The sequence below is a fragment of the Phyllopteryx taeniolatus genome, chromosome 7, assembly GCF_024500385.1.
Source record: "Phyllopteryx taeniolatus isolate TA_2022b chromosome 7, UOR_Ptae_1.2, whole genome shotgun sequence".
NCBI classification, from domain to species: domain Eukaryota; kingdom Metazoa; phylum Chordata; class Actinopteri; order Syngnathiformes; family Syngnathidae; genus Phyllopteryx; species Phyllopteryx taeniolatus.
Window position 1 is genome coordinate 23,424,790 of NC_084508.1, and position 27,077 is coordinate 23,451,866.

Here is a 27,077-nt window from a genome sequence, read left to right on the forward strand (position 1 = left end):
ATAATGGAAAACGTCATAGACGGCTATTAAATAGCAGGGGTGTCGTGGTGTTATAGCCCTTTAAACAACGGATATTTAAACACAAAAGGTGGAGCAACACAAAGAAACAGATAATATAACAATACTCACAGCACATATAATTTATCCTCTGCGAAGAACAACTAATATTACTGCAGCTTACGGAGGCGCTCCATGTACAGTATATCTGTATGTCTGTATTAAACTGGCCACAGGTGGCCCTGCTGCACATACCAGGAGTTGAAAAATGTCCACTGAATAGAAGCAAAACGTGTCAAAAGCTGTTTCATTTCTTTACACTTTATTTAATTGTCATTACCCTATGCTTTGACGTACGATATTATATAGTGTTATATTCATTCATTCATCCTCTGTACCGCTTATCCTCACTAGGGTCGCGGGCGGGCTGGAGCCTATCCCAGTTCTCTTCGGGCGAGGGTTTACATTACAAACTTTTCTGTTTATTTATTTTTGCCAGGCTGGAACAGATTAATAGCCTTTCCAACTTTCAACTGTGAGTGATGATGAGTGTTTTGAGTTACAACCAATTAAACTCCTAAGTCAAGACACCACTGTATATGGACCAACCAAACCCTTAAGAATGTTGAATATTGCAGTTCTGGTTCCATGGTCATCATCACACATACAGTAGATAGATCACAAATAAATGAATATACACTATTGCATCATCTATCCAGATAAAACAAATGTATTTTTGAATATTACATATTCATGGGCATGTAACATGTTGAATGTTGTATAATTAGCATTGAATTGATGGATATCCTTATTATTACTGCGTGATTATGTGCAAAGTCGCTCTCTAAGAGCCTCCTGTATACTCACTGAGTCAGTGTGTGTGTGTGTGGGGGGGCACGCGGGGTGGCTGTACCACCATAAGAAGAAGACAATGTGAGGCTGCCGCCTGTTGGTGTTGTCCTCCAGCAGCTGAGAGGTAGAGCCCCGTCTGATTCAGTTTAGCTGTCGTACAGTGTTGATTTGCTTCCACAGCTGTGATGCTATATAAAGCCGCAGCCTTTTTGTCCCTTATGCCCCCCGGCACAGTGGAAGACGGAGCCAAGTGTAAACTTTCAAACACACTGGGGAAAACCTCAAAAACAGTATGTGTGGGTTTTAGGTACATCTACTCAATTGATTAAGTTTCATTACAACTGATGTCTAAAAACTGTTTCAAAATGGAACAGTATCATTTAATGGATACTTCATTAGGTATACAGTACTTGCACATTATGTGCAATCTCATGAAATCCTATAATGAAGTCTAACGATAATGATGCTCAATTTGTTTGACACTGTCAGAAATGTATCCATTGTATCTGTTCATTGATGTGGCTATAGTTAGGGATCATTATGTGCATCACATAGGTTATTTACCTATATGCAATGGTCAGTGTATTAGAAATAATTCACACCACTGTGTGCACTGCAAACTACAACCCCTATAATAAACATATTTTTAAATCAATATCTCTGACAGTGTCAATTCAAACTGAGCATATTTATATTTAGATTAACTCTTGTGTAGGATTTCCTTAGCTTGTGCAAGTAGACCTAATAACATGTCTACTAAACTGCTATATTGTTCCAGTTATGAAAGGTAATCCATCTCGGAAAAAGCTTTTAATTCACAATAATTTTGCACAGATTGATTTTCTCACCCGTATGAACTTTAACTGCAGACACTGCATTACGGCTAAAAGTAAACTAAATTTGTACTCATACAAAACTAATGACAACATTAGTAAGACACTTAGCCAAAATAATGATAACGTGAATATTAAAATAAACAACATACAATCCAAGGGTGCAGATATGTGGATTTTGTATTTTAGGCTCCATGTATTTTTGCAGCTGCGACTGCATGCAATCGGGACGAGCGTGTGTGCGCGTTCACGCGCGCGAGGCAACAGCTGAAACGGGCACGAGCGCGGAATGCGCATCCACGAGAAAGTCACCAACTTTTTTATGGAAAGTGCATGTCACCAACAGCGGCCATTCCACTCTTCTGTGCACCAGCGGACTGGACGCCTTTGGCTCCCCACGGACGCGTTCGAGGATTATAATTTTTTTCTTCTTGAAAAAAAACCAAACAAAAAAAACAAAAACAAAAACAGCCACTTAGAGGTAAATCCGCTATTTTATCTTATCCCAAATATGTTGGAAGCTACATGTATATGTATACGGCAAAAGAAAACTACAACACTAAATTTTAACACTAAATGTAGCTTGTAAATGTTATGCAGGTACAGTTTTGTGTTATTATATTGAGGGGAATAACTGGAAAAAAAAAAAAAAAAAAGTGTTGATTTGAATGAAAAGGCCAATTATCCAAAAACAGGCCTTCTTAGTGGAATTTTATAGCTTATGGTTGTACCTGTGTCTCAATGTAGCGTTTGGAAGGTTGTTCTGCTACAATAAACAATAATGTTCCACTTAGAAATACTACAGGTTTGACTGCAGACAAGTGTAAAGGTTATACAAAGTTAATATATTTGACCCTTTATAGCGCAATAAATCATATTTGGTAGCTCATGAATGGATTCCACAGGCCTCACTATATGGAAAACCATATGAAATATCCTAGCCAATCAGTAATGATGACGCTGAAAATGTTATTATTTATAGATATGAACATATCCCAAAGATTGAAATAAAGTTATAACACAATAATTATTTTAAACATTGGGCCTTGAGTCTGCAGTAACAATAGTTTAGTTTTTATGATAAATTGTTTACCAATTAACCGCATCCCACCACACAATGATCCTCCGACTTGGGCACAAAGTAGTTAAGGACATTAATAAACAGTGGCGGTTTTAGTGATGGCCGACTGACGGTCCTCAGTCCATCCAGTAGTCTGGGCCTTAGTCTGGCCATTTTGTCAAAGGCTTGTGGGTGCCAGTGTAAGCTCTGTGCAACTGCCTATCACTCAGCAGAAATAGCAATGATCACATGTCACCCCAGCCCCCAAAATGGGCTATAGATAGCAGCCAGCACTATGCTACTATTGAAGTCTTCCCCAACATACTCGGAAATGGGGCAGTTCTCTTTGCTGAAATGGTGGAGTTTCCATGAAAAATCATGCCCCACAAAAGAACCTGGAAAAAAATTGTATTGTGGACAAATTAGTAGCTTTTTATTGTAGCATTTATGTCGAATCATATTTTTAAAGGTTTCAAATTTTTTTATTTTTGTTTTGTTCTCCTTTTGTTTTGCAGCTCACATTAAAACCAACTTGTCACTGTGGTCCAAAAATGGCTGAGGTGGCACAAGTTGAGGCTGTGGTCGACATGAAAGCTGTCCGTCTTAAAAATGAACATGCGAGTGACGCAGAGGCCAAGAATGATGAGCAGAAAAGTAAGGAGACGCCAAATGCGCAGGACAAAACGACTGGTAAGGGACAAATGAATGGCATGGAACAGAAGGGAAGGGACAAGGCTAGTGGTGATAAGAATAGAAGAAGGAAAACCGCTAAGGCTGCGGAGGAGGAGGAAGCCCCACCTGACACAACTGAGAAAAATCATATTTCTGATGTTATGCTTAAAAAAGAGGTGAGACAACCATAAAAGCTATTACCATTCATGTTCACCAATCACGTAGCTTCACCAAGTTTCTTATCGGTCCATTTTTATACTACAGAAACTGCTCAGATCCAGAAAGCTCGTGGCCAGAAGCTACGTACCCAACACGAACAAAGACAAGAGCGACGTGACGGGAAAGTTTGAGGCTATGCAGAAGGCCAGGGAGGAGCGCAGCCGGCAGAGGAACAAGGACGAGCAGCAGAAGAGGAAGGAGCAGCACATCAAGGAGAGGGAGTGGAACCGTAGGAAGCAGCAGGTCAAAGCCTGATAAGCCCATTAACCTGCGAGTGTGACCTGCATGGCATGATGGATGGCACGGCCCAACCAGGCCGCCACTACCCGTGAGACCCTGCGACATATAACACACATTGTTTGCTCTCTGTTAACATTATAATTGTATGTGTTTTTGTGATACACTCACATATGCCTGACTTAAAATCTGTCGTGACTTTAAGTCCCTATGCACTTCCTGTTTTCTGTCTCCTTTAAGGTATCATTCGGAGAGACGTGAGGCCATCAGCATTTGAATAGCTGGGGATTTGCAATTTTTTAAAGCTTATTATTCCCTTGCCCATGGCTCAACAATTGACATTGGTGCAGGGTTCCAAAAAATGTTTTTCTTTTCCCGAATGCAGTCCAACACCAATTTGAGAAGCTTTGTGGCAGTACGCTATCCATGGCTATTTTCTCGCTTCAAGTGTAAGATTATGATGCCGGACAACCTGAAGTAAGCTTTATCACACTCTGTAGCATCCCCTAAATGGGGCTTTTCTTGATGCAGTTCCATTACAGCCGTCTGGATATACTTTTCCTGGCTGTGTGAAAACGGTTGCTGCAGAAGTTCATGCCTTCCACTACATGGTTTGTCAAGACCAGATCCTGCAATGAGAAACTTGCCAAGGATGGCATAAACTTTACAATGTCTTGGAGCAGTGTGACAACCATAAAGCTTCTCAACCTGCCGCTGAACTACAACAGGGACAGAAAAGCGTCTTGCCAGGCGGCAATTTTGCAGCACTAATCCATATACTTACAAAAACTGCAAAGCCTAAACTGTCAAATGTTGATGGCCGATATAGAAAACCAATGTGTGTACAGTAATCCTTCGTTATATTGTGGTTCAGGCTTCGCGGTCCTGCTATATGGCAGATTATTGTTATTACAATTGTTGCTCTGCTTTTGTATCCTGTTAAATATTTTTCATTTTATCCATTGCTTTTGCTATCTCTCAATATAGTTTATGCGTTGAAATGTGTTTGTATTGTTTTAAAAGTGTTTTTAAAGACCTTTAAAAAATTACGTGCTGTAAATGCTATAAAAACAAACCTAGGGTGTATTTAAATAGGGTATTTCTTTATTGTGGATTTCATTTATTGCGCGCGTGGTCTGGAACATAAACCCAGCAATTTATGGGGGATTACTGTAGTGATTTGGGACACCCTGTACAGTATAACCCTTGAAAACACACACAGAGTGCATGATGCCGAAACTGAGATTCGAGGCACTAACGTCACAAATGTTTGACAGACATGCTAACCACTACACCACTGTGCTTCTTTCTGCAAAACCCAATTATCTTATTTCTTTGAATTTCCAGTGTTTAATTAAAAAAAAAAAAAGGGTTAAACATTGATTATTAGGTCACAAAACAAGAGGCCGATTCCAGTGGAACCAAGATTCATGAGAGGTAAACAATGCTGGCTGGTGGCCAGCACAAGTGCAATAGAAAATGGAAGGATGGATATTGGCATAACAGACCAGCATACAATGTTGAATAACAATTTTCTAGACTCAAAATTAAAATGCCAGAGATACAGATGTCCTGTTGAGAAAAATTGTTTCCGAGATTGATAGTGGTGAAATAAAAGCATTAATACTCTGGGATGAGAGCAGATTAGCAGTGATACTCAAGCAGAACAAATGTTCATGTCCCCTGCCCTTCACTAACTGGCCAGGCTGGACACACACAGTATGCTCATCTGCTGTCAGCACAACAGCCCAATCAAAAGCCTACCTGCAGGTCACATGACCCACTTATTATCAGGGATTAGGCCTCTTCTTGCGGAGAGCAGCATGGCTCCTGAGCGATTGAGGAGATGATCCCGTCTAAAGTGTAAACACTCACTCTTTTTCCAACTGATCCTCGGCAGATAAAAGAACTTCTTGCTTCCAGCGATGAGGAGGAAGAGGTGAAGCCGGCAAAGGTGGAGAAATCCTACGTCCCCAAAATCACAGGTGAGACACTTAGTTGCCAAAAGAATTGGAACACAAAATCTTAAAATGTGAACTTGTCTTATTGAATCCTCAGGTAGTGTGAAGGGGAAGTTTGCCGAAATGGAAAAGCAAAGGCAAGAGGGGGAGAGGAAGAAGATGGAAGGTGAGAGAAAGAGGAGGGAAACCCAGGACAACATGGAAAAAGACAAAATCAAAAGGGAATTGGCCAAGAAGGCAGCTGAGGTAAGTACAAATTGAGAAAGTGGATCTTTGTCCAAGGTCGGAAGTAAAATCTATAATGATTCACATAACCCTCAGCTTTTTTTAAGACAGAAATGGTGTACTGAAAACCAAATGCCTTGTCATCAAACGCGAGTTACGTGTGTTTTCATGCCTTCAGACAGTCTGTAATGGTTATGTAATGTTGCCAGACAGGTGATTAGAACCCATCAACATGCTACGTCTTTACCCTCATTCTAGTCTTATATTAGACTACAGTACACAATATTAATAGCAAGTTCATGAGATTACCTGCAGTAGGTTCTGTATCAAATAAAACATTTATTCTCATGGTTAACTGAAAAAAGGACTTCTTCTAATTTGACTAGCTTGACAATCTGTCCGGTAGTTTTTGTTAAAACTGTTAAAACAACCTTCTTTTTAGAGGTAGTAACACCAACAATAGTGTTTTTATTCACCAAACCAGAACCATTAGGGCACAGGTGTCAAACTCGTGGCCCGGGGGCCAGATCCGGCCTTCCACATCATTTTATGTGGCCTGCGAAAGCAAATCAAAATCGCTAATTGTGTTCTGGTGGAATACCATTGAGATATTTGAAAGCATTTCTTTGTTACCAATCCCCCTTTAAAAACAAATGTAATAGTTGAAAAACATGTTTTTATAGGCTTCTGATTTCAAAACTGGTTATTCATCAATGTGTTATGTATACTGTAATTACAGTATATGAGGTTATCTTTTATTATTTATGGGTCCAAAGTCGTACGGACCTCTGAGGGAAGTCATAACTGTGATGTGGCCCGTGACAAAAATGAGTTTGACACTCCTGACGAAAGCTGTTTGGTTAACAGACCTCTGTATTTGTTTACTTTTTCATTCAGAGAGCCGCCATTATGCGGCGTTATGCAAGGCTCAAAACAAGAGGATTAAAATACATTGAAAAGCAAAACGGTGAAACACTGAGGCAGTGACACAGACCTCGCCGTGGGCTTGCGGGGAGATCTGCTGCCGCCCTGGCATCAAGTTCTGCCGCTGACCGGCTCGATTCCGCTAAGGGGCAGAGGTCCGAGCCCAAGTGGGCGTGTGCGTCTTCCTCGGCCGAGGCTGAGGGGTGTGAGGCTTCCAAACACGATCTTTACATTTTCCCACTGAGTCGCACTTGGTGGACAAGGAGCAGGGTGGACAAACTCTGTGCTCGCCGAGTTTACGTCACCACTTCGGCCCGGCGATGAGCTGTGGCGTTGGACCGGAGGTCCGCCACTGCCACGGGCTCAGCAGTAAGATCCGCTGCCGCCCCGGGGGCAAGGTCCACCGCTGGCCGACCCAGTCCCGCTAAGGAGCGGTGGTGCGAGCCCAAGCGGGCGTGTGTGTCTTTCTCAGCCGGGACAGAGGGGCTGAGGCTTCCAAACGCCGAGCTTTATGAATTCTTGCTGAGCCGCACTTGGTGAACAAGGAGCAGGTTGGACAAACTCTGTGCTCGCCAACAGCAAGGTCCACCGCTGGCCGACTCAGTCCCACTAAGGAGTGGATGTCCTGGCCCAAGCGGGCGTCTGTGTTGTTAGAGATTAGGAAAAGAGAACAAAGAAAAGTTGTGGTCCACGTTTAACCTGCTGATCGTGCAAACCTCTATTGCCCGGTTCTTTTATTCTGCTCGAGGTAATACTTCAATGATTTAGGTCGGATGAAAAGTTTAACAATTTATTCGAAAATAAAAAGTCAAACAATAAGGTTGGTGAAGGTTCAGCGCTGGGCTCTCCTGGGATCTCCTCAGATCAGCGTGGAGGCAGAAGAGACCGAGCAAGCTTTCATACGCGTGTTTTGTGGCCAAAACTGCTTCCTGTGGTGATGTCATGCAGTCTCGGACCAATCCTAGCTTCGTCTCGGTGTTTGGGGTCCGGAAATTCAGTCAGGCACTACCCCAGCGCCCTGAGATTGTGGCACTCAGAGACTGAGCATCCTCCATTTTCTATAGCTATACTAATAAACGTGTTGGCTATTGGTAGGGATAGGTCAGTACATCCGCCATATTGAATGTGTCAGTTTTGCCTGTATTAAGCGGCACACACACACACTAACAACACACTGAGTTACCGAGGTTTCCAGGGTGCAGTGAACTTCCCAACGCACCGTATGTTGATATGTTGTGCATTTGTTGTGTTAGGGTGTGTATCTGTAATGGGATGTATCAAACAAAAGTGTATGGAGTGTTGTGTAAGCGTGCAGCCAGTAATTTCTATCTATCGATCTATTTCTATTGTGTCCGGCTAAGTTTTAGAGTTGACCTGTTCATGTAGAAACAAGTGCGGCAGCACACTCCCAGAGCTGCGAGGTGTAGACAGCATATGACTGCCAACAGTTTACCACACTTCCTGGTGGCTGAAGACCTCCTTACCGTGTGACCGAATTAGACTGTCTTATCTTTGACTGTCACTCACATCGACACACTGCAAATGGTCACACTGGTTCAACAGAGTTACTCTCTCTCCCTAACACTCTCAGCCACACAACTATGTGTGTGACTGACATGACATTTTCCAAAGTAAAGGAACATTTGTAGGAAAATGTTGTATGTTTAAATAATTATTAGTCAAGTAGTAGTAATGTGATATGACAGCTATGTCAAAGTTCCAAGGCTCTCCACCATCAGTGACCACTAGGCAAAGACTATTCATTCATTCCTTTTCCGTACCGCTTATCCTCACGAGGGTCGCGGGCGTGCTGGAGCCTATCGCAGCTATCTTTGGGCGAGAGGCAGGGTACACCATGAACTGGTCGCCAGCCAATCACAGAGCACATATAAACAAACAATCATTGACACTTGCATTCAACCCTATGCATTTATCCGGGCTTGGGACCGGCCTACAGTTTGCATTGGCTTGTGCCCTCCATAGGGCTGCATTGGAGACAAGCTATTTAAAGATGCTAAACCATCCATCGCAGTTTGTTCGTTTTGATAAATCCGATTACGGTTGCTAAATGTATCTATTTGCATTTTGCATATACTCCTCCCAAAATGCGCAAAATGAACTGTGTAGCAAGTTTGCACATTTGCAGACGCAATCCTGGGTGCGCCCGGACAGTAGCTCAGCTTCTATCTATTTTTATGAGCAATCAAGTTTGCACCTATTTTTGAAACTAATATACCTGTAGTAATTCAGACCCTTAGTCCGTAAAGGGTCTTACTTGCCGTGGCCACGGTCTCTTAACTGGAAGTCGGCTCCACAACTGGAATCCTCGGGTGTGTTGACATCCGGCTCGAAGGACCAATTTAATGTTGGATTTATCTTACCCAACATTATAAAAAATAGACACAAAAGGAATGAAGACGCTGGTTTCTTTTTCTCATGAGGAGGGCGTATGGGAGATTGTTCAGATCACAGCCTCTCAACACGCTCTAAACAATCCCCCCCCCCTCGCTCCTGCATTTATTTGAAATAGGAGGGATTTACAAATCATAATGTTCTAAGCAATAAGACACAACACAAAATATTTGATACTAAGAGGGTTTTTCCCAGACATAGTATTCTAAACAATAAGACACGACATATATTGGACCAACACTTGTCCCGACCCGACCACATCCGATCACGTCCTTGGTCCAGGCGCCCTTCCATCGGATGATGCTGAGTCATCTTTTCGAAGGCGAGACATCTAAAATCGTCCATAATACTAATGCAAGCTAAGCAAATAAATGATAACTTCTACAATTTATCTAACACTTATATATTTGTGTAATTAAGTCTGGCTTGTTGTTTATGTTCTGACATTTTCAAAGCTATTGTGAAGTCTATGCTAGCTGATTTGCAGCAAATAATCAATTGCTCACTTCCGTCAGGCGAGTTTCCTAAAGCTCTGAAAGTAGCTGCCATTAAGCTTCTTCTAAAAAATAGAATGCTGGACGCTTCCATGTTAACAAGCTATAGAGCCATCTTAAATCTCCCTTTCATAGCCAAGATTCTTGAGAAAGTTATTTTTAATCAACTTAGCCATTTCTTGAACTTAAATTTTTGACAAATTTCAATCAGGTTTTTTAACTCACCACACTATAGAATCAAATCAAAGTGCTAAATGATATAAGGTTGAATACTGACTCAGGAAATGTGTCAATTCTAGTCTTGTTGGATCTCAGTGCGGCTTTTGATACGGTAGATCATAATATACTGCTGAACAGGTTGGAAACGTGGGTAGGACTAAATGGAACAGTCCTTAAATTGTTCAGGTCCTACCTGGAGGAAAGGCGTTATTTTGTAACCATTGGAAGTGTTCAATCTCATCGAATGGCAATGAGCTATGGGTTCCCTCAAGGTTCAGTTCTTGTACCCCTCCTGTTCAGCCTGTATATGCTATCCTTGGGTCAAATTCTTCAGAACTTTAATTTTGACTATCATAGCTATGCAGAGGCGGCACGGTGGATGACTGGTTGGAGCGTCTGCCTCACAGTTCTGAGGACCGGGGGTTCAATCCCCGAACCCGCCTGTGTGGAGTTTGCATGTTCTCCCCGTGCCTGCGTGGGTTTTCTCCGGGCACTCCTGTTTCCTCCCACATCCCAAAAACATGCATGGTAGGGTTTAATTGACAACTATAAATTGCCCGTAGGTGTGAATGTGAGTGCGAATGGTTGTTTGTTTGTATGTGCCCCGCGATTGGCTGGCAACCAGTTCAGGGTGTACCCCGCCTCCTGCCCGATGATCGCTGGGTTAGGCTCCAGGAATTTTAAACTTCCCTAGTGAAGAGAAGCGGCACAGAAAATGGATGGATGGATAGCTATGCAGATGACACACAGTTATATCTAGCAGTGTCTCCAGATGACTACAGTTCAATTGAGGCGTTGTGTCACTGTCTAAAAGAAATAAATAACTGAATGAGCCAAAATTTGCTTCAATTAAACCACTACTAAACTGAGATATAGTTTTTTTCAATAAAGAAAAGAGGATAGCTGTTAGTAAATACCTGGAGTCACGCTCTTTAAACACCAAAGACCAAGTCCGATACCTTGGTGTACTGATAGATTCCGACCTGACTTTCAACAGTCATATCATATCAATGACTAAAACTGCCTCCTACCATCTGAAGAACATATCCAAAGTGAAGGCTTGCACGTGCCAAGCAGACCAGGAGAAGCTCATCCATGCTTTTATCTCAAGTAGACTTGACTATTGTAATGGTCTTCTGACTGGACTGCCCAAAAAGAGCATTAAACAGCTCCAACTCATTCAGAATGCTGCAGCTTGTGTTCTGACCAGAACAAAGAGGTCAGAGCATATTACTCCAATTCAAAAGTCTTTACACTAGCACCAGTCAGCTTTAGAATATATTTTAAACTTTTGCTACTGGTCTAGAAATCACTAAATGGTTTAGGTCCTGAATACATGAAAGAAATGCTAATGGAATATAAACCCAGTAGGGCTCTGAGATCAACAGACTCAGGTCAAATAGTGGAGCACAGAGTCCAAAGCAAACATGGTGAAGCAGCATTTAGCTGTTATGCTGCACACAAATGGAATGAGTTGCCAACAGAAGTGACGTCAGCCCCAAGTGTGAATGTTTTTAAGTGCAGGTTAAAAACTCTTCTTTTTTCTCATGCTTTTTAGAGCATCTCCACTTTTAAATATTTCTTGCACTGTACGCTGTTTTAATCGTACTTTTCCCCACTCTCTCTTTGTTTCAAATGTTTATAAGCTGTTTTTTTCTTTTTTTTAAATTGCTTTTAATCATGTAAAGCACATTGAGTTACCTTGTGAATGAAATGCAAAATATAAATAAATTTGCGTTGTGTTTCAAAGACAATAATTGATGGTGCAACAGAAATTAACAGGTTGATGGCAAGACAGAGTTCCCTGTTATTGGTGTTTGTTTGTGGCTTCACAATTAAGTCCATTCAATGGCATCTCTTTTTTGTTAGTGTGCTGCTTATTGTATAAACTGCCGCTCTCGCAAACACTTTTGTCAATAGTTCAACTTTAGCAGAAGTCTGCGCTTGAGTGATATTCTACTGTAGTTTTTCCTCTTTTGTTAACAGTTTAACTTTGGTGGAGGTCAATGTAGAAAGAAGCGAGCATATATATAAAGAAAATTCACACTAGAACATGTTCGAGATTCGAACTGTGAGGTAGACGTGTTAACCGCTAGGCCAATATGCCTGACAGCATTATGGAAAATGAAATCACTCAGTAAAATAGTGCCATGTTCAATTGATAAAGCTTTTGACTCATGGCTGACACAGGATTAATGATAAAAAAATGTACATTATAGGAAGGAGATGACACCATCCTGGTACGGGTGGTTCCTGCTAAGCCATCGCGAGCTCCAGGCAGAATTAAAATGAACTTTGAGGACATGGAGAAGAGTCGAGAAGAGGAGCTGAAGAAGTCGGCTGAGGAAGAAAAGAAGAGACGCTATGATGAAAACAGACGCTCTTTCAGGGAGGCCAAGCGGCGCTCGATTGTCCCAGAGGTTAAGACATAAAGACCAATTAATAATCAAGCTTTAGTATTAGAACTAGCTTCAAACCTTTTTTCCTTTTAGGAGGAAGAGGAGAAGACTGTGGAGAAGGCGCAGATGTCTCCGGGAAAGCTGAAGATGACGTTTGAGGAACTGGAGAGGGAAAGGCAGGAGCAGAGAAGAAAGCAAGCTGAAGAGGAAGCCAAGCGTCGCCTCCAACAGGAGAAGAAAGCTTTTGAAGAGGCCCGATTGGGATTGGTAAATTTAAATTTAATACAGTTTTTTTGTTTTTTGGTTCCACAGACCTGATAAAATAAGCTTGGACAAAATCTAATGTTATCAAAGATTCCATTAGTTTGCATTTGACTATAAAAATAATGACTGTTTTACCAATTGAGATATGAATACAGGGCATATTAAATAAAACGGGTTTGTCTTTTTGTGTGTGTTTTTGTTAGTTGTTTGTCCTGTTCGGCTGTTAGGTCAAGTAGATAGGAGGATCTGTATCCCTTTCATGCCGGAACTGTTTTACTGTGCCACAGTGGAGTTTTTAAGATGCCACTGTGGCTCGTTGTATTCTGATGCATTATTATTGACAATTTAGTCGGACAGAACAAAGTTTTATAGGGGAGTGACAGAAAAAAAACAAGTGAGAGACAGTGAAAAGATAACTAAATAATATAGGACGAGAAGACAACAAAAGACAGGACATTAGAAAGAAAGATAAGGAAAGGCAGGGGCCCAAAGCCACCCCTCTCGCCAACCAAACCCCACCGCCCTATGTGCCCCACCACCGCCAACTGGCAGTCAGTGGCCCTATCCTCTGAATAAGTGGCCCCTTAGTGGTGTAGTGCTAAAAAATCTGGAATGGCCCATGAGGATGGGGGGAAGGGTAGGGCTGTCGGGCATTGCTGCTCCACAGCCAAACCTTCCCAACCCAAATCCCACCACTCCACAAAGATCTGTGCATTAAAAAAAAAAAAAAACGGTGGGGGGGATGGGTGTGTGTATTGCATTTAAAAGATCTGGGGGGCAGGCAGGGCACAGGAGCAAAGTGTATAGATCGGGTTTGTTGATGTGGTTGGAGTTTGGTGTAGAACCGAACTACACACACAGTTTTAACTTCTATCCAATCATCCATTTTCTGAGCCGCTTCTCCTCACTTGGGTCGCGGGCGTGCTGGAGCCTATCCCAGCTATCATCGGGCAAGAGGCAGGGTACACCCTGAACTTTTTGCCAGCCAATTGCAGGGCACATACAAACAAGCAACCATTCGCACTCACATTCACACCTACGGGCAATTTAGAGTTGTCAATTAACCTACCACGCATGTTTTTGGGATGTGGGAGGAAACCGGAGTGCCCAGAGAAAACACACGCAGGCACAGGGAGAACATGCAAACTCCACACAGGCAGGTTCGGGGATTGAACCCCCGGTCCTCAGAACTGTGAGGCAGACGCTCCAACCAGTCGACTACCGTGCCGCCCTGTTTTAACTTCTTAAAACAAAATGTTACCACAGTTCAGAAGTTTTTGTACTGGACCTTATCAAGTTGGTGTGCCTAATGTTGTGGCCAGTGAGTGGATCTCTTCTGCATGGTTAGTACATGCAACCTGTTTGTGTCTTTCCAGGAAGAGGAGGAGGAAGGCACTCAGGCACCATCCCCGGACGACAAGGAGAACTTCCGACCTGGAAAATTGAGGTTGAGCTTTGAAGAACTTGAAAGGGAACGGGTCGAGGAGGAGCGGAAGAAAGCTGAGGAGGGGGCCAAGAAACGAATGGAGGAGGAGAGAAGAGCTTTCGCTGAAGCCAGAAAGAGCATGGTCAATATTTATTGCAATTGAATACAACTAAAGTATCATCTGCGTGCAAAGAGAATTAGATTCTCTCTGTTATTATCTAACACCTTAGAACAGTTGTTCCATGTTTTTAAAAATACAATTTATACTCTAGACACACTTCTTAAGCAATACTTGAATCCTTCATGACCGCTTACTTTCCTCTGAATTGGGATCATGTCATTTATTTTAACATTTGGGACAGTTGTATGCTTTCAAGGCAGCACAGTAGCGTAACTGTTAGCACATCTGCCTCACGGTTTTGAGGTTCTAGGTTTGAATCTCGGCTCAGGCATTTCTATGCGGAGTTTGCGTCTTCTCCCTCTGCCTTTGTGGGTTTTCCCTGGGTACAAAGGCTTCCTCACACATTCCAAAAATCTGCACGTCAGGTTCATTGAAGACATACACCAACTATATTGCCGAAAGTATTCGCTCACCTGCCTTGACTCACATATGATTTTAAGTGATATCCCATTCTGAATCCATATGGTTTAATATGATGTTGGTCTACCCTTTGCAGCTATAACAGCTTAAACTCTTGTGGGAAGTAAAAATGTTTTACAGTGATTTATGACCATTAAATATGGCTAACGTTGCCAGATGTACTGCCAAAACAACAACAGAGACATCGGCAACTTACCGCAAGGTATTTTCTCAAGTTATAAGAAGGCTGAAAAATCTATGCAAGTTTGCACTGCATCATTAAACTGTTGTTTTTGGAGTCTGTAAAGTTAACAATCGCGTAGGTGATTTTTTTTTTTACCAAAAGGAGTCATTTTGATTGACCCACGAAGGCTTTGCGTGCGGTCATCTGACTGCCTTGTGCCTTCTGATTGGTAAATTGGAGTCAAATGACACTAGATCACGTTGGATCGGCGCAACGGCGCCCTATACGAAAGTCAAATTGAAGTCTAAAAATAGATCATGCACGCAATAATGGAAAAATAAAAGTAGCGAGCGGCATGTCGATCATTTTAACCGAGTAAAAGTATCTTATTCTTTTTAACATAAATGCTCAAGTAAAATGTATGGTGCATTCAAACTACTCTGACAAGTACAATTTATCCAAAATGTTACTTGAGTAAATGTAACGGAGTAAATGTAGCACGTTACGATCCACCTCTGGTGCCCGATGATTGTAACCAGCTGTAGGTGTACCCTGCCTATCGCCCAAAGTCAGCTGGGATAGGCTCCAGCTCACCCAGGAGCCTAATCAGGACAAGCGCTATAGAAAATGGATGGATCGATATATGCTTCAAACTAAGGCAACAGTTTAGGGGGGGGGGGGGGGGGGGGGGGCTCTTGTCTGTTCCCGTTGCACAAAGCCAGGTCCATAAAGGCATGGTTAGATGAGTTTGGTATTGAAGAACCTGCCCTCAACTCCACCAAACACCTTTGGAATGAATTAAAACAGACATGGCAAGCCAGCAGCAACACTCGGGAAAATATCAGTTCCAATTTATTCCATTGTGTTTGAGGGGTTTGGCTGGGGCTCTGTGGGTCTCTTCACTAAAGTTGTGTGTATGTGACTGTCAAATACAGTATATCTTGGTAAGCTAAATGATGAAGATAGAGACGGTGATTCATAGTCAGTGACCAATTCAGAGGTGTGTCCCAAAACTTTAGTCCATATGTTGTAGAGTAGACTGTTAAAAGTTGTTTTTTGTTGTCGCACAGCTTGTCGACGAGGATGACGAGGCTTTGATGGCCTTATTGAACCTAGAGGGCAGCAAACCTGGAAAGATCTGTGCCAGTTTTGAGGAGCTTGAGCGCCAGAGAAGAGACGAAGAGCAGAAGAAGGCAGAGGAGGAGGCAAAGAAGAGACTGGAAGAGGAGAAGAGGGTCTTTGCCGAGGCACGCAAAAGCATGGTAAGTCCTCACGACCAAAGACTGTGACTGTGTTTGGAATCAGTCACTCATTCCTTTCTCTCTAATCACTATAAAATGATTTTTATAGTGTGGACTAAATAGTTCACTCATCAGTCAAATGGAAATAGCTTTCGAACACTATTTGAGAGAGCTGTTAATTCCGTCCTTGCTTTCACAGTGTACAATGTAACTTTATGTCCATCCTTGTTGTGATGTGTTGCTCTACATCAACTACTTTACAAAATACATTGGAGGATACATTTAGGGTACATCGTGGAATAACCTGCTTTATACTCAATACACATTCGAACAGCACTACAAAATGGCAATTTCACTACATAGGGCGCTGTATAGTGGATAGGGAGGGATTTCGCACACAGCCTATTGGTCTATGTGTTTGGTTGATGCACTTGCATTGTCCTTCTCTGGCCTTAAACTGAAACAGGAAACAAGCAAAACCTAATCTTTTTTTCCATTTCAAGGTCCCATTCCATCAGAATCAATTTTTTCTACTGTTTTATGCATAACATAGGTCAAAATGAGTCTGTGACATGTTTTGAGTTTGACATCTATGCGGTTTGATGATTAAATGCAAAGGCAATAAACGCAATAAGGCTTGCAAAACGGGTGGATTTTAAATCGCTGACGGTGTGACGTAGTTTCGTCAATTAATATTCAAATACCTGCCCACTCCGTGGTAGGTACCCACCCACTCAACTCAACTGAACGGCAACACAGCCTTTTTAGGTTTTAATTGAACAAGTCTCAGCTACTGCCAAGCCATAGAAATACAGTGTATAAAGTTTACATACGTTGTGTTTTGCAACAATACTTAACTATATTCATAATTTATGATGTAACAATGGATGAAATAGCGACGCTTGCATTCATTGTCGGCAGCGATGATCATTGCAGCAGGTTCATTTCAAATGAATAGGAGCGGATGATGAGCATGAAGTCAAAATATCTCCCTCTTTTTTAATTTTCACCCACAACCCCTTTCAGATCACATTCCCTATTGGTGGGCCAACAATCCAACGCTTGGTGAATTGTGCTTCACAACCATAGATCGCTATAAATGTTTGGCAGCGCCAAGCCTCTAGATGCTATCAGATGCTGTAATGTGGACCAAAAAGAGGCAAGCTGCTTTCCATGTTTAAGTTGGGGAAGATGAGCGATCCAATCAGAGCAAAGGCATTAATGAGAAACCCAGCCGAACAAGAATAGCTTGAAAAAGGACATTTTGGGCATCCATCCATCCATTTTCTGAGCTGCTTCTCCTCACTAGGGTCGCGGGCGTGCCGGAGCCTATCCCAGCTATCATCGGGCAGGAGGCGGGATTCACCCTGAACTGGTTGCCAGTCAATCGCAGGGCACATACAAACAAACAACCATTCGCACTCACATTCACGCCTACGGGCAATTTAGAGTTGTCAATTAACCTACCATGCATGTTTTTGGGATGTGGGAGGAAACCGGAGTGCCCGGAGAAAACCCACGCAGGCACGGGGAGAACATGCAAACTCCCCACAGGCGGGGCCGGGGATTGAACCACGGTCCTCAAAACTGTGAGGCAGATGTTCTAACCAGTCGGCCACCGTGCCGCCATTTTGGACATTTCCAACCTAATTTATTTCGCAAACCCGATAAAAGGACATCAAAAATTATAAAAATGATGGAAGGGGACCTTTAATTCTCGAGTAATTGTTATGCACTGACACATAAGACACTCAATATCTGTCACGTCACAATGAACCTTGACAGAAGCAACTTTAATCAAGCTTCAAGCTAATATCTGTCTCAACCCTTCCAACTAACTATAAACAATTGATGTATTTTATTCTGATGGGCTCATATGGCCCACTCTGTGTTGTTCCCTTGTCCAAATTATTTCTTTAAGAGCCCCGGCCTGGATCATGACAACTCTTCATATGGAGATGAAACAGTAAGATATTTTTTTTCAAACTTCAAATGCATTTTGGCCCAATGAACGTAAATGGAAAGGTTTTTCTAGAGAAAAACACATTTTATTTTATAGTATACAGCGCATATTTACACAAAGAAATGAGGATGATTGCGTTTAGAATGCTTGATGACTATGAATTATAGGGATGGGCAAGTACCGATACCAGGTATCAGTATCAGGCCCATAAAGGGTATCCGTGAAGGCTGCAGATACCAGCCAGCGATAGTTAAGGCAAAAAAAAAAATCTGAGATCGAGTAAGTCCTCCTCACCAGTAGTTGGCGCTACACTGCAGCAGTTGGACACATCAGTGAATTATCATGCGCGTCAGAAAGAAAGAATTTAAGAATGGTCTTTGTTCAAAATTATCTGTCATAGTGTTAATTGAAATATTATGTATCAAAAGTACTAGTGGTACTCGGTATCAGTGAATACTGAGTGAATAATTGTACTGGAGCGGCACGGTGGCCGACTGGTTAGAACGTCAGCCTCACAGTTCTGAGGACCCGGGTCCAATCCCCGGACCCGCCTGTGTGGAGTTTGCATGTTCTCCCCGTGCCTGTGTGGGTTTCCTCCGGGCACTCCGGTTTCCTCCCACATCCCAAAAACATACATGAATTGGAGACGCTAAATTGCCCGTAGGCATGACTGTGAGTGCGAATGGTTGTTTGTTCCTATGTGCCCTGCGATTGGCTGGCAACCAGTTCAGGGTGTACCCCGCCTCCTGCCCGATGACAGCTGGGATAGGCTCCAGCATGCCCGCGACCCTAGTTAGGAGAAGCGGCTCAGAAAATGGATGGATGGATGGATAATTGTACTGGAATCGCTCTGAAAAAGGTCTGAAAAAGGTGGTATATGAATTATTTGACGATGATGGTTTAAACATGCAGCCATTTTACTTCACTCGTTTTTCGGTACTTTTGGTAATGCTACTGCCATGTTAGGCCCACGAAAGACTGGAAAAACATAACAATATGTATAATTTTATGCAACAAGATTTCACGTTTGCGCTACCAAAACAACAGGTGCATCACAATAAAAATATCGTTGCAGTAGTTCACTTCAAAGAGGAAAACCTATATATTAAACACAAGGCCCGAGGCTAGTTCTGACCTAGTTTCTATGTTAAAAATTATTTTTTTTTTTGTTAGCTGTAAGCTATAACTATCAAAATTATATTGTAAAAAATCATGAAAAATCTTATTTCAAAACTATCATGTCTATTATCATATGTATTTGTTGGTAGAAATTACAATCAAATGCAGGGACTCTGCTCTCTGACTTTAGACATTTTATCTATGTGTGCAGGTTCTAGATGATGAGGGTGAATTGGTGAGGACCGAATCGCAGGAGGCACTGCACCCGGGAAAACTGGAGATGAACTTTGAGGAGCTGTTGAAGGAGAAGGAGGAAGCCGAAAGGAGACGCAAAGCGGAGGAGCGCAAACAGAAATTAGAGCAGGAGAAGCAGGAGTTTGAGCAACTCCGACAAGAGATGGGCGAGGTTAGCCTCAATCAGATTTGAAAATGTACACTTAACAACTCCATATTGTCTTCCATTTCCAGTAGGTGTAATGGCCAGCTGTCCCAATACTTTTGTACAAAAATGAGGTATAGGGAAAGCAAATTAATATCTTTCTCTATTTCACAGGAAGAAGTGAATGAAAGCTCCAACGTTGTAAACAGAGAGTATGAAGAGTTGACGAAGCTCAAGAGGACGGGCTCCATCCAGGCCAAGAACCTGAAGTCCAAGTTTGAAAAGATCAAGCAGCTGACTGATGAGGAAATTCAGAAAAAGATTGACATGGAGCGAGCTCGAAGGAAGGCCGTCGATGATGAAATTAAAGAGCGAGAAGCTGAACGGTTCCAGGAGGTAAGACAACCCACAAGCTCAATAATTTATTAGGGTGCTACAGATGTTTGTGGGGTCATTTCACGAACATTGTGTGGTGAATTGATCCCAACTGGACTGTTCTGTCTGTCTTAGAAGACATTTTGCCTCTCATTCGAGCAGGCTTCATCAGTTCATGCAACAAGGCTTAGATATGATGTACGAGCCAGTGTTTGCACTGGCCACCTATCTTTGAACAGAGCAGGGGGCTTACGACATCACCTACAGTGGGTACAGAAAGTATTCAGACCCCCTTAAATATTTCACTCTTTGTTATATTGCAGCCATTTGCTAAAATCATTTAAGTTCATTTCCCCTCCTCATTAATGTACACACAGCACCCCATAATGACAGAAAAAAACAGAATTGTAGACATATTTGCATTTATTAAAAAAGAAAAACTGAAATATTACACAGCCGTATTCAGACCCTTTCCTCTGTATTTAGTAGAATCAGAATCAGAATCAGAATCAGAATCATCTTTATTTGCTAAGTATGTCCAAAACACACAAGGAATTTGTCTCCGGTAGTTGGAGCCGCTCTAGTACAACAGACAGTCAATTTACAGAACACTTTGGAGACATAAAGACATTGACAAAAAACAACAACAAACAACAATTGTGCAAAAAGATGCAGAGTCCTCAGTTTGAATGGCTAAAAGAAGCACCCTTTTGAGCTAATACAGCCATGAGTCTTTTTGGGAATGATCCAACAAGTTTTTTACACCTGGATTTGGGGATCCCCTGCCATTCCTCCTTGCAGATCCTCTCCAGTTCTGTCAGGTTGGATGGTGGACATTGGTGGACAGCCATTTTCGGGTCTCTCCAGAGATGCTCAATTGGGTTTAAGTCAGGACTCTGGCTGGGCCATTCAAGAACAGTCACAGAGTTGTTCTGTAGCCACTCCTTTGTTATTTTAGCTGTGTGCTTATGGTCATTGTCTTGTTGGAAGGTGAACTTGAGCATGCTGGAGAAGGTTTCCGTCCAGGATATCCCTGTATTTGGCCGTATTCATCTTTCCCCCGATTGCTGTCACTGTATGTGGTGTGGGGCATACCTCCAAGTTGGAGCATAAATAGTTGAGTCTTCAACTCAAACACTGGCTAATGCTTCCGAACTAAGCCTTGTTGCTGCTCGGATAAGAGGCGAAATGTTTTCTAAGACAAACAGAACAGTCCAGTTGCGATTGAGTCAATGCCCTTAGAATTAAATGACCTGGATGAGAATATTCACAGGCATTGTGTGGTGAGGCACATGTTAAATATAGATTTAGCATGTGCTTCTGCAGAAATATCCTACTGTAATTCAATCAATCTGATACGTCTTTTCAATGCAAACTACCGACCAGCTGCACTTGTCTTGGTTCGGGACGGTTAGTTTTCCACCACAAAGTTTTACCACTTAAAACCATGCATCAGTCGAAGTAAGATGCACAAAAATATTAAAGCGAGAATGGATTTCTAATATATACTTTTCATCATGTTTTGGGTTTGGGGGTAGGTGGGGGGGTGATCACACCACACTGATAGACAAATGTTCCTCCCGAAATCCAATCGTCGACGGTGTGGGGGTGGAGTTTCTGAATGAAATGTTTTGGTCCTGAAAAAGGGCACTGTGGCGGAGAAAAGGGGCACATCACACACATAGAAGCACATTGGGTAAAAAGTGTGGTTGCACGTGCCCCCAGTGCCCTTCCGGTTCCGCCGCCTCTGCTTATTTGTTGTATGAATGGCAACAGGTGGATACACAGGTTTATTGTACTTTGTGCCATCGAATGGAAGAGCATTTAATTGTTTTGCCTGTCACTATATGTCGCTGGCATCGATAGTCACGTTAAGTCAAGTTTATTTGTATAACCCTTACTCACAAAAGAGTCTCAAAGGGCTTCACAGGCCCACAGTTGGCAATGATTGACGACATTCCCTATTTTAAATGCCCCACTATAGATAGCTAGACAAGCAAAGATTTGTAACTAATAAATAATTTTAGGATAAATTAAATTAAACTGGATAGTTTATCCCCTGATGATCACTCAAGGCAGAATACGAGTGTGCCACGGCATCTCGCTTGTGAATCACAGGTGTAGACCGTAGACAGTGGCATCCAGCATGTGTTTATTTTTGTCATATCTTAACCATGCATCCTTAAATGTTACAATGACACAGCAATGAGGAATTTGTTCTCCCAATTAGTGATAAACAATGGCTTATATCACAGGTGTCAAACTCAAGACAGAGGGGCAGATCCGGGCCGCCACATCATTTTATATGGCCCGCAATAGCAAATCATGTGCATCAACTTCATGTTTTTTGCTAAAATCTGTTCCAAAATTGCAAATTGTCTTCACTCTTAATAATGAAGACGTAATGCAATGATTTCTTTTTACAAATAACCCTTTTACAATAAATAGAGTAGTACTTGAACAAACATTTTTGAATGGCTTGCAACAGAGGTGTGGACTTGAGTCACATGACTTGGACTCGAGTCGGACTTGACTCATGAATTTGATGACTTAAGACTCGGCTTGACAATACGTCACAATTCTTGGACACGAACAGCAATAACTTAATAACTTGTGACTTCACTCAGACTCAAGACTCACTGACTTGAAAAGACTTACCCCTTTTACCTAAGTATTGAGAAACAAACATTCTGCAGCTCTCTTTCAATAGCTCAGCATGCCAAAGTTTGTTTTATTACAGGAATTTCAGAATGATATAACCATTAAATTGATGCTCTCAACAGATATCACACAGGTGAAAGTGTGCCGCCATACTAAACTTAAATAGAGTTTATTTCTTTTAACAGTTAAGATCCTATTGGGCACACTCAAGTACAGTAATTGACCAGGAGGTCACTCTTTCAAAGACTACCTAAAGTAATGATTTTATTAATTATAAAATGTATTATTATTATTATTATTATGAAAACAAACAAACAAAAACGGTGCAACATAAATCAACAATAAATGTGGCAGTTACATAAGGTACATATTCCACGAAGAACTGGTAACATTAACAGAAATGACAATCAACGTAACAATAAGCACATTAATTATTACGGAAAAAAAATCCACATTGCATTGTGGTAATCGTGCAGCTTTGACGTCACATATGCTTGTTCGCGTTAGCATTAGCAGCTAGTTTTATGAGTGCTCACGCAACTATAGTGCTGTGAAAAAGTATTGGCCCCCTTCTCAAATTCTTATATTTTTGCATAGTTTCTCCACTTTAATGTTTAAGGTCAAACAAATGTAACTATAAGACAAATATAACCCAAGTGAATTTAAAATGCTGTTTTTAAATGGCCATTTCATTTATTAAGGAAAAAAAAAACTATTCAGTTACCTGGCCCTATGTGAAAAAGTCATGTTGAAATTTTTTTAGACCTTTTGTCCGACTTGATTTTGTCGGTACAAGTTCTGTTTAAGTGATTTCCTGATTGAACAGGTCTGTAGGTAATTAGGCTTGGGTGTGATCAGTGAAAATGAACCAAAATTGTGATTAGCCACAATTAATTAATGATTTAACAAAGGGTAATAATTTTTCACACAGGGCCAGGTAAGTTTCCCTTAAGAAATGAAAGCACCATTTAAAAACAGCATTTTAAGTTCACTTGGGTGATATTTGTCTGATATTTATATACATTTTATGATCTTAAACATTAAAGTGGATAAATGATGCAAAAATATGAGAATTTGAGAAGGGGGGCAATACTTTTTCACGGCAATGCAGTTACACGGCGGGCCGGCCGTGCGCTGTCTGGGCTTCCTGTTCATGACAGTCTGGGTTTAGTCAGTGTGGTGTTCTGAAGAATCAGCTTTGTATTTCTTTTTAAATTCACTTTATTTACCGATCAGCACAGAGCTAGCAACTATTCGACATGAAGCGACATTCTTCTTCGTGTCCGTTTCTTCTTCGCCTCTTTTTGATGTCATATTTTTACCCAGTAACCCTAGTGTTATGACAGCGCTACCACAGTTGGATAAAAGTGTGCCTTTATAACAAGATGACAAACTTGTGTTTCTCTTTTCTAAAGTAATTCCTGATGGGGTTTTTTTCACAAGAAATGCCAAGTTTAAACTGAAATCTATTTATTTTAGTATTTAATTTATTTGTATTTGTGTTTGAAATTGCCTCACTAGAAATGTTTGAAGACAAAAAAAACTGCAGTTTCTTGCTATATGCACAATGTAAATTTAAGAAAAATACTATTGATTATCTAAAAGAGGAAACCAATTGGACATTCATTATTAAGTGAAATGTTTCATTTTCTCTTGTGTAATAATAATTGCTCTTTAACCAAACAAAAATATATTTTATCTGAATACTTGATAGAATTGTCAGTAGGATACTTGATTACTAATTGCAGCACTACTAGATGCAAATTCTCATTTCTGGCAGGTCTGTTTAATGTAACTTCATAAATAGAATGAGAAAAAGTAAATCGTAGCATAGAATTTTCATAGAATAACTGAAAACATACCATCTATCGGATTTGAAGGGGCAAAAACTATTACTACTACTACTCACTTTGATCAGCCCCCTAGTTTTGTTATACAGGTTCAATGCACTTGTTTATCAAATTTGTTTTGATAAATGAATATGGATTTTAAAATATATTAAATATATAAATATATACGTACTTGAGGGTAAAGACTTGCAATGAGACTTAATTGTGACTTGCAATGCAATGACTTGGTCCCACCCATGGCTTGTCATTTCAAAAGTAGTCGTCCATCAATTTGTTGTGTATATGTAATAATATGAGGCGATCATACTTTTTTATGGGTTCACAGTGTCACAGGATTTAACGGACCTCCGAGAGAAAACTGTAACTACGATGTAACCCGCAACTAAAATGACACCAATATATGGTATTGACCCAGAGTGCTTGGAACCCCTGCTGGAACCTTCTTTTGCCAATGAAAAAACATCAGTACTTGTAGTAGAACCATGCGAAACTGAAAACCAAGCTGCATTGAGTGCGTCAGTCGAAATGAAAAATGCTAAAAAAAAATAAAAAATAAAAAAAAAACATTTAGAGGGGTTTGGGTTAGGGTTAGGGCTCAGGTTGGGTTTATGAAGAAGGCGGATCTCCTACAGTTACTAATTGTCAAATAAGAAACTAAAGGTAGCATTAAGTGGAGACTGTGGTGTCTAGCATGTGTATTTACTGTACTTTTGTTAATTCTAGTCATGCATCCTCAAATCTTAAAATGACAAATCAGTTTGACCAATGATGGATCAGCATTGATTTACATTGTCCTTACGATAATGGCTTGATGCCCTTGGACATCCGGCTAGTACAGTACCTGCATTTACAAATGGAAAAGTGTTTATATTAGTGGAAGGTGTACCATGTATTGGAAAAGGAGTACAATAATTTTCCTGTTTGCTGTTTTTTAGGAAGAAGAAGAAAGCCAAATGACTTCAGCAAGAGGTGAGGAGTCTCCATTCAAACAGAAGGTGGACATGCGAGCCAGGTTTGAACAAATGGCCAAAGCCAGAGAGGATGAGGAGAGAAGGCGGATAGAGGAGCAGAAGCTACAGAGAATGCAATTTGAACAACAGGAGATTGATGCTGCTCTCCAAAAAGTATGATTTTTACATTTAGAAATTAAGGTATCAAGAATGCTATGGTAGTCGATGATTTATTTATTTTTTTCATCCACTCACAGAAAAAGGAAGATGACGTAGAGGATGAGGCAAGCATTGTTAATGGCTCCTACGAGGACGACGAAGATCATGCCAGGTCGGGCGCCCCGTGGTTCAAAAAACCTCTCAAAAACCAGTCAGTGGTGGACTCGGAGCCCGTCCGCTTCACCGTCAAGATCACTGGGGAGCCCAAGCCGGAGGTGACATGGTGGTTTGAGGGAGAGATGCTCCAAGACTGTGAAGACTATCAGTACATCGAGAGAGGGGAGACATACTGCCTCTACCTGCCAGAGACCTTCCCTGAGGACGAGGGCGAGTACATGTGCAAGGCAGTGAACAGCCGAGGCACGGCGGCGAGCACCTGCATCCTCACAATAGAAAGTAAGACCACCCTGGTGTGATTGCATGCCTGCATGAAACATCATTCTGGCACTCCACCCTCCTTTCAAAGTGGACCACTTGCTCCTCTTCTTCGTTAAGTGAGCCACAGGTAACAGCGCCTCTCTTTCTGTTTTACAGCTTATGACTACTGAGGCTCTTCCACTTGCTGGAAACTTTCCCTGTTGTCTGTCCTTTAAAAAAAACATCAACTCATTTGTCCTTCATGGTCAAAAAACAGAGGAAAGCAAGTAACGGTATGCTCGGCATTCCTAGGGGAGGGATACACAAAAACACAAAATTGCAGAATGTTTACTTGTTAATCAGTTGGAAAGCTGCACTCCCTGTTAATATAGGATATGACCTGTGCCAAAACACCCAATAAGATTCTTGTATAAGTCAGTAGTCCCATAGGTTTGCCATGTTACTTTGATCTTCTGACATATCATACCATTTAATTCATGATGTGGTTGTGTCTTTTTCAACATACCAGCAGATGTTGTTGTGATGCTCACCTGAAGTGTCAGTGACATGATAGTTATCACTTACAGTAAATATAAATCCACAGGAGTGAGCCTCTTGACACGGATGTGATGACTTCGTCAAGCCAGTGGCATGCTGTAGGAAAAAATGGTATCATTATTTTAATCAAAAGAGTTCATTTATACATTCATCCTCTGTAATGCCCCTTAAGTTATTTTTAAGTGTAATACTCTTGTTACATTTGATATGCTGTTGTGCTGAACGGTAGGTAACTATTTAATGGTTTGATAATAAAGCAAGCATAGGCTCGTATTCTTCTTTGTGATACATCATATGAGAAAATGTTTTAATAAATTAAACAACAATAGCAGCACTTGGTGTCTTTTTTTATATGAGCAAGGTCTGCAGACCTATATTTTACTTTAGTTTGCCTTGGAAATCTTTATTTTTTTAAAATTACATTTATTTAATGTTTTGTGATGTACT

General features: G+C 41.3%; 1 protein-coding gene across 3 annotated transcripts; it reads left to right on the forward strand.

Moving 5' to 3' along the window:
* Nucleotides 1-1,956: 1,956 nt before the first annotated feature.
* On the forward strand, nt 1,957-26,961 carry nexn (nexilin (F actin binding protein)). Of its 3 annotated transcripts, XM_061778869.1 has the most exons (15): nt 1,957-2,163; nt 3,258-3,590; nt 3,679-3,876; nt 5,771-5,855; nt 5,929-6,077; nt 12,325-12,525; nt 12,598-12,771; nt 14,145-14,336; nt 16,029-16,220; nt 18,121-18,165; nt 19,493-19,687; nt 19,835-20,056; nt 25,482-25,670; nt 25,754-26,111; nt 26,250-26,961. In XM_061778869.1, the coding sequence occupies exons 1-15, from the start codon at nt 1,972-1,974 to the stop codon at nt 26,261-26,263; spliced, it is 2,739 nt and encodes a 912-aa protein (XP_061634853.1). In that variant the 5' UTR covers nt 1,957-1,971; the 3' UTR covers nt 26,264-26,961. The 3 variants fall into 3 exon arrangements, with proteins under 3 accessions (XP_061634853.1, XP_061634852.1, XP_061634854.1); XM_061778868.1 differs by lacking the exon at nt 26,250-26,961 and having other exon boundaries at nt 25,754-26,146; XM_061778870.1 differs by lacking the exons at nt 18,121-18,165; nt 26,250-26,961 and having other exon boundaries at nt 25,754-26,146.
* The last annotated feature ends 116 nt before the right edge of the window (nt 26,962-27,077 follow it).